Source organism: Carassius carassius, chromosome 34 (assembly GCF_963082965.1).
Source record: "Carassius carassius chromosome 34, fCarCar2.1, whole genome shotgun sequence".
NCBI lineage: Eukaryota > Metazoa > Chordata > Actinopteri > Cypriniformes > Cyprinidae > Carassius > Carassius carassius.
The window spans coordinates 29,185,819-29,194,508 of NC_081788.1; the positions used below are offsets into that span (position 1 = coordinate 29,185,819).

General features: G+C 33.1%; 1 protein-coding gene across 1 annotated transcript; it reads left to right on the forward strand.

Moving 5' to 3' along the window:
- The first annotated feature begins 643 nt into the window (after positions 1–643).
- On the forward strand, positions 644–8,254 carry si:dkeyp-117b11.1 (B-cell linker protein). Its single transcript, XM_059523455.1, has 16 exons — positions 644–766; positions 1,000–1,093; positions 1,910–2,004; positions 2,105–2,156; positions 3,043–3,135; positions 3,235–3,263; positions 3,374–3,404; positions 3,497–3,572; positions 4,488–4,518; positions 4,594–4,627; positions 4,737–4,842; positions 5,812–5,843; positions 5,998–6,029; positions 6,127–6,210; positions 7,360–7,518; positions 8,097–8,254. Exons 1-16 carry the CDS (start codon positions 644–646, stop codon positions 8,211–8,213), a joined length of 1,188 nt encoding a protein of 395 aa, XP_059379438.1. The 3' UTR covers positions 8,214–8,254.
- The last annotated feature ends 436 nt before the right edge of the window (positions 8,255–8,690 follow it).

Genomic DNA, 8,690 nt, shown 5'->3' on the forward strand with positions numbered 1-8,690 from the left:
AATAATCGATGTGTAATGTGTACTTTTCCGCCCAAATTTAATTTGTTTATTAAGACTACGTCTCTTGATTTTAATGGCTTATTGCTTTTAATTTTTTACTTATTGCTTCTTATATTGGTTAGAATAGAGAGTGACTTTAATGTAGTAGCTACAGTTGCAGAATTATTTAAAAGCACAAGAAAATTAAAGAAAATTTCAAATTATACATTTAAAGCATAACCTGGAACAATTCATTGTTAATAACACACACACACACACACACACACACACACACACACACACACACACACACACACACACACATATATATATATAATACTTTGCATTTTAAAATCAACTTTTAAATGTCTATTTAGTAGTCTCTATAACAGATGACACACTTTCATTTTTTAAATTGTAATTTTCTGAACATTATCACCCGCTCTCGTGATTTTTGTGTTCACTCCCCCAAACATTTTAATATTGCATATAATTTTCGTGCATCAGGGAGCTGCTATCAATATGCGGATTATTTAAATCTCTGTTGAATGAGTGCTTACCGTTTACTTTCACTTTCAAATTCGCGGTCATGCGCTCTGTGTAAAAGAAGATCAGATATTTGTCAATGAACTCAGTATCTGTTCAGCAGCAACAGATTGTACCGATGTGTAGGATTAATTTTGACATATACGTAGGATATTTTTTTTATACTTTATGTGATCTCATTACAACTCTTCAATATTTTGCAGATAACAGCTCTGGATATGGCTGGCCAGAAGACGAATTTGTAAGTATTTAGCAAATATCACTTGTCTAAAAATAAAAAGACATCTTTCTCTTATATGGCTAACTTGAACTGGTAATTAATATACCATAAGGCCATCCTCTTTCAGTACAACTGTTAACCTCTCATGACCCAATTATTGATGCACATGAGTTGTTATATTTCATTATTTGAAATCTTTTTACACACCTACACAATCCTGACAATTTTTTGTACATTAATCTGTACATTTCCAGGACGAGGAAGATGCTGATACATATGAAGCTCCTCCATGTGAACGTCCCACCATTAAAGTCCAACCTCGCCAAGTAGAGGAGAATGTTTACCTGGGTATCTATCTATCTATCTATCTATCTATCTATCTATCTATCTATCTATCTATCTATCTATCTATCTATCTATCTATCTATCTATCTATCTATCTATCTATCTATCTATCTATCTATCTATCTATCTATCTATCTATCTATATGTGTTTTTGCTAGTTTCAGCCCGATGCAGTTCTAATTTTCCGTCCTGCACTGCGTTGTTTAAATAGCAAATGTATTTTTCAATGGCGCAATATTTTTTTTGTTATTTAAAGAGCGCGTTAGTAGAAAATGGGCCTCTGGGCGGGCCCACGATGCACATTCACTTTTGCTAATTACACACCGGGATGCACAGCAGCAAACAAACATTTTTAAATATGAAACAATACAATTAAATATTTTTTTAAATATAAAAAATTATTATTGTGTACATAAATATAAAGTAGCCTACAAGTCAAAATGGATAGTCATTGCATGTATCAGAATCTATTTGCTCTTGCAGAAGCAGTTCCACTTCATATCTTTGCGCTTGCAAATTCCGCCAAGTAAATAGCAAATATGTCATGGCACGGGTGCATTTGGCTCTTAAAGGAATGGGAGATGAGACTCTGATTGGTTTATTGCACATTATGCCCAAAAGACAACCATTACTCATTAAGGGAATAGGGACAACCCATTTAGACCATGCGCCGGGTGCGCCAACCGTTTTTCCGTCGTTAAACTAGCAAAAGATGATTTGGCCATGCCCTGAGTGCACCTGTGCTGTGCGCTTTAGACCATGTGCTTAGATCATTAAAATAAGGCCCATTAGTGTCTAATTTAGTGTTTCTTTTCTCAGGTTATCCAGATCGAACCCCAAACCCTGTTATTCCCAAAAGACAGGCAGCACCGCCGCCACGACCAGCCAAGATCACCCCGACAGGGAAAAGCATGGTAAACATCTAAATTACAGCAACATCTTTATTATAAGTTAACTGAACAAAATAGTAATGTATAGCTTTAAGAATCAGTTGTGTGCTTCTTTTTCTTCTAGAAGCCAGAGCCGCCTCACGACGAGTTTTACATCGACCCCAATGACAGCAAACGTGAGTCTCTGAAACAAGCAGATAAATTAAGAACAGAAAGACTTTTTTGGATCCAAAATACAGTAAAAACAGTAAAATATTATTACATTTTAAATTTGTTGTTTTCTTGTGAATATCTGTTCAACTGTAATTTATTCCTGTGATGCTCCGCTGTATTTTCAGCATCATTCCTCCAGTCTTCAGTGTCAAGGGAAGTCGTGGCCTAATGGTTAGAGAGTCGGACTCCCAATCGAAAGGTTGTGAGTTCGAGTCCCGGGCCGGCAGGAATTGTGGGTGGGGGGAGTGCATGTACACCTCTCTCTCCACCTTCAATACCACGACTTAGGTGCCCTTGAGCAAGGCATCGAACCCCCAACTGCTCCCCGGGCGCCGCAGCATAAATGGCTGCCCACTGCTCCGGGTGTGTGCTCACAGTGTGTGTGTGTGTTCACTGCTCTGTGTGTGTGCACTTCGGATGGGTTAAATGCAGAGCACAAATTCTGAGTATGGGTCACCATACTTGGCTGAATGTCACGTCACTCACATGTCACGTCACATGATCTTCAGAAATCATGAAAATATGATGATTTGCTGCTCAAGACACATTTCTGATTATTTTCAATGTTCAAAACAGTTGTGCTGATTAATATTTTTGCGGAAACCGTTATTTTTCAGGATTCACAGATGAATAGAAAGTTCAGAAGAACAGCATTTATTTCAAATAGAGATCTTTTGTAACATTATAAATATCTTTACTCTCACTTTTTGATCAATTTAATGCATCCGTGGTGACTAAATTAATTAATAAATTTGAAAAAGTCTTGCTGAGTTTTGCACAATAGTGTAATTCAGAGAAATCTGGATGGTCTAGTGTAAATTAAAACTCTTTAACTTTTTTGTTTTTTAGCGCCTGAGGTGATACGTAATGATAAACCTGGTAAAAAAGCCCCTCCTAAAAGACCCCCGATGAGACCCCCACCGGCCTCTCAGCAAGATGAAGGTCATTTATAAGACTATATTCATCAAACTATCACAGATATTAATACTGGATATTACAGTATTTCTGCATGTGTAGTTACTGTACTCTCTGACCTTCCAGATGTTTACTTGGACCCAAATGAAGGACAGGTGAGCATCATTGAGCATTGAAAATAATGTAAAAAATAAATAAAATGTAGTCTTTTTTTGTCAGATATTATGTGATCATTTTAATATCAATTTATATTTGTTTCTGTCAGGAATATGATACCTATCTAGCTCCTGTAGCAGGTCAGCACTCCGTGTTTTTATAACTTAACATGATTTTGTAATGATAAGTTGACTTGAATCATATTTGTCAATCTTTATTTGATCTTTTACAGAACCTCCTGCACCCCGAAGCCCGGCCCGCATGCCAATGCCTCCCAAAACTCTAGGACGAGACCTTCCACCGCAAATGTATGTATGTCCCTGAATGTCAAAATCAGGGTTTTTAACATAAAATAAAACTAAAACTAAAACCATATTCAAAATAAAATGCTACTCTGAATTAACATATATATATATACACAAACAATTGAAGTATTGTTAAGACTATATTACTATTATATTTGAGTTTTGAGCAATTAATATAGCATTTGATGCTGATATGGCATAAAATTATAAATAAATAAAATTATAAATAATTAATAATCAGCTAAGATTAAAAAGAATTGTACTCAAAGTAAGTAAAATATTATTATTATTTTTAATCAAATATCAATTTAAAAGATTGTACGGTATATAATTATTTGATTTATTGATTTTATAGTTTTTTGAAAAATATAATATTGTTAAATTATTGCATAGAATCCATTGAAGCATTGTTGATTGCCATATTTTTCATAATGGCTTTAAGTGACAAATTATAATAAATAACTAAAATTAAAATGCAAATAATGGAAAATATTAAATTATAAAAATATTGAAACTATAATAGTATCGAAATGATACTGAAAATAACATTGGTCTAAATTGATTTATTACAGGCTCCCGTTAAATGATAGTGTTTGATAATAGTTATTTTTCAATTGCTATTCTTAGAATTACTTTTATGCATTTAGTAGCAATGTTTATCTAGAACAATTGATTGTGCATTAAATATACAATTTATATTCATCAATATGCATCATTTCTGTCCGCTAAGAATTGAACACATGACATTGGCGTTGCTAAAGTAGTTCAATGCATTCCTCAAATGCACATTAAAGAGCGACCCGAGTCAGATATCACAGAGAACTCACTAGGGATTTTTTTTTAAGGACAGTAAAAACCTTAAAATTGTATAAAACTGCAAAACCTAGTTTGGTGATACCGTTCCTCCTTGTCTTACAGAATGAAGCCTCCTGTTCCCAGAGCCAAATCTGTAAGTACTAGTTTGACACATGCATGCATTCATTACAGTGTTCTTCTCTCTTGATTCGTTTGTTGGTTTCCTCAGAGCTCGGTCCTGATCAGTGACACTGCGAACAAAGGTTAGGGAGTTTGTCCCGCTCTAGATGTGTGTGTTATTGTGTCTAACTCATGTGTGATGATGCAGACCCAGATGTACATCTTAATTTGACGTCTTCTCTGATGGTTTAGTTCTGCCGCTAGAAGTAAAACGCGCCACGTTTTCAGGCCAGCTGCCACCTGCACTTAACAACAAACCGGTTTCTCCCATCATCCTCCCCAAACAACCCAAACCTAGGTGAGTCTGTGCAGCCTTTACCTCTTTACATCTTCAGAAACCAAAAACCAAAAGAAAATGTTAGAAATTTCAAGCCCGTTTTGGGTCTTTTAAGATTGCATCATGCATCTTCAACCTAACACTATTGTGTTTCTCAGTAATCGACTGTAAAGCAGAAATTCAGTTTTCATGTGAAAAAAAAACGATATTTAAATTGTAAAGTAAAATTGTTAGAATATCTCAAGGAAGTATCTGTTACATGGCTTTTTATTTAAGTTTTTAAATAAAGGTAAAATTTTAGTTTATTTAGCTTTAGTTATTTGAGTACTCAAATTAAAACTATTTTTCTTAATATTGTTATTTATTTATTCATTTTTTGTAGTTAATGATATTAAGCCTGGATTTTTCATTACTGTCTCACAGTTTTGTTCTTGTTTTTGCATTAATATAAGTTTAATATCTATATAGAAATGAATTAAGTGACTAATTAAGTAGTTATTTTGGTACATTAGTACTTAAACTAATAAAAATGCTGAAAATATTATTAATATTTATTTTATTTCAAGTAATAAGAATGTTTTTATGGTTTTAGTTAATGATAATAACTCTTGTTTTTATTACTGTCTCATTACAGTTCAGGTTTATTAAAATAAATATATGAAGTTATTTATTTAATTAATGTAGTGAGCATTTGGTGCCAGTATCTGCTTAAATGTCATGAAAATAAAGTCACATTGCTTTCTTTATGCAAAACAGTTATTTCCATTACTTTTTTTGTGGTGAAGTATAAGACAAGCAAATATTTGAAGCCTATTTTAGGTACAGTAACAATAATTGCCTCGTGATATTTTCATGAATGTGTCTCCAACTTTTCCAGGTTTTAAGTAGTCCACTTTAAACCAAAAATGTAATTGATATATATGTTTTTTATTTCAATTAATATAAAGAGCATGTTTCTCAAACTCACATGAATGGGTTTTGTGTTTCTAGTCCTCCTCCTCCTCCATCTCTGGACAGCACAGGTGAGCACATTTATTATTTTCATTTATTTGCCATTCTCTCTAAAATCTTTTGATGTAACTGTAACTGTAACTGTTATCGTACCTCACATAAAAAACAAAGATCAGAATTAGTCATCATTTCCAGACTCAATTCATTCATGTTCTTTCAATACAGCACTTTCTTTTGGAGCAAAGCCAGTTGCTCAGGTAAACACTACAGACACAATCAGTGATTTATATGATTGGTGACATAGATGACGCTGTATTCAGTCACTGATTGGCTGATGGTTTTGATCACGATTAGGGGGCGGGGCTACAGGACAAAGAGTGGTTTGCTGGAGTTTGTGAACGTAAGACTGCAGAGGAAACCGTGCTCAGGATGAACAAGGTGTGTCTGCGTTTGTGTGTGATTGACATTTTATTTAAATGCTGCATGTTTATAATCTAAATGAGAGTGTGTTCTGTTGAGTCATATTGTCATGAAATATAAAAAATATAAACGATAAGATAAAAAAATATTTACATTTTATTTGAATGCTACATGTTTATCATCTAAATGACAATGCTGTTTTAAATCAGTGTTTTGAAATTAAGCAGTAAAATAAAAAACAAACGAAATAAAAATAAAAAATAAATTATTTTTGAAATTACTTAAATGCTGCATGTTAATCATCTAAATGGGAATAAAAAAAAAGGATGATAAAATAAATTATAAAATGACAAAATCGTGCTCGGGATTAACAAAGTGTGTTTGTATGATTTTTATTTTATTTAAATTCTGCATGTGTTTCCTCTATATGGAAAAGTTCAGTCGAGTTATTGTTCTCAAATTAAACAATTAAATAAAATAAAAATATTAAAAAATGAAATCTAAAATAAATATGTACATTTTATTGAATAATGTTGCATGTTTATCATCTAAATGGAAATGTTCAGTTGAGTTTTATTTTTCTAAAATCAAGCAATAAATCAAAATTTAAAATAAAATGAAATCTAAGATAAAATGACAAAAAATAAATCCAGGATAAACAAGATGTCCATCTGTTTATGTGCTATTTGTATTCTTTTTATTAATTTTATTTATATTCTGCATATTTTTGGGAGTGTTCATTTTTCGTTCTGAAATTAAGCAATAAAATAATATCTACAAATAAAAGATGAAAATAAATTACAAAATAAAATGTATTATGATATATGGAGTATATATAATTTAAATGTGGTATGTTTATCATCTAAATTGGAATGTTTAGTTGAGTCATTGTTCTGAAATTACGAAAATAATAATAATAAAAATAAATAAATAATATAAAAACAATAATAATAATAATAAAATAAATAAATGTATTTAAGTCCTGCATACTATACTCAATATGTGATTGTTCAGTCATATTGTTCTGAAATTAAGCAGTACAATTTTTCAAAATAAAATAAATTGCATAAAATAATATGTATATATATATATATATATGCTTAATATCTGGAGCCGTGTTCACTAGTTTTGCACAAAGAGTTTATTTGTGGTCTGTGTGTGTTGCAGGACGGCACGTTTCTGGTCAGATACAGCAGTTCTCAGAACGACCGTCAGCCCTTCACGCTGGTCGTGCTTTACCAGCAGACCGTTTACAACATCCCTGTGCGTTTCCTGGATGATTCACAACAGTACGCGCTCGGAAAAGAGGGCAAGAAGACGGAAGAGGTAGAGGAGGGGAGGGAGATGCTCTCTGTGTTATATGTGACGTCTGCACATCTGTCTGTCTGCTTTCACTTCAAATTCACAGATTGATCGCAGTCACGCAGCTGTGCATGAGTTTACATTTACAGTACACTTATGCATTTTGCAGAGGCTTTTATCTAAAGCGACATATGCATTCGTTTTTTGTCAGTTGATGCATACCCTGTGAATCGAACCTATGACCGTAGCGCCATGCATAATGTTTAACTTAAAGCACTTTAAAAACACTCCAAGTGTTTTCATTTGATTTAAAGTATCATTTAATTAAATGATGTTTCACATCTTTATTTTGATAGGGATTGTCGAAGTGCTTGAGCTCAGTCTCATGTGATCACAAAACCTCTTCCCTCATTATATTACAGCTGGAGGATTTTATGCTTTTTGGCATAAAGTCCTGAAATACTTTTTTAAATACCATAGGGATTAGTTTTGGTCTAAACTTCTATTTACTGTATGTACATATTATCAAATGATCAAAAGTCAAAGTACTGCAGCTTGACAGTAAATGATAGTTCTGATGATGATCTGTGTGTGTTTTGCAGCTCTTCAGCAGTTTGCAGGAGATGATCTCTCATCACATGAAGAACCCTCTCCTCCTGATCGATCGTAAGAGTCAAGCTAAACACAGCACTCTCCTCTCACACCCTGTTCGGCCCTAACGCTCCCGTTTCATCCCTCTTCCTCTGATACTGACCCCCATATCACACGTACAAACACTCACTCATACACTGCCTAAATTATTTATTACAGTATGTTTGTAATGCAGTCAGATATTCACAGTGTGTCTTGTGTTCGGTGCATTTCACATTTGGGGATTTTTGAATCTATGTAGTGGTTATTCAAATAAACTCTTACATGTATAATGTTTACAGGAAAACATGTTGTCTGTGTGTAAAATAGTCAACAAATAAAGAAAAATCTATCATTTTTTTTCCCCCACACAAACTTTACAATCAAATTAAAACATTAAAGACTGAGAATAAAAAGATTCTTTGAAACTATACTGTAATTGTGTGTTAAGTGGTGAAACAGTACTGTTGAAGTGCTATTTGATAAAGTATTTATCAACATCCTGGTACTTTGAAATGATTTGCATATTAATGCAGCATGATGTTTACTCGACAGATCCATAAAAT

Coding starts and splice junctions, on each gene's coding strand:
- si:dkeyp-117b11.1 (XM_059523455.1), top strand. CDS start 644: ATGTGTAGGATTAATTTTGACATATACGTAGGATATTTTTTTTATACT. Junction 1,094..1,909: donor AGAGGAGAATGTTTACCTGG/GTATCTATCTAT, acceptor TTCTTTTCTCAG/GTTATCCAGATCGAACCCCA. Junction 6,030..6,126: donor GAGCAAAGCCAGTTGCTCAG/GTAAACACTACA, acceptor GATCACGATTAG/GGGGCGGGGCTACAGGACAA.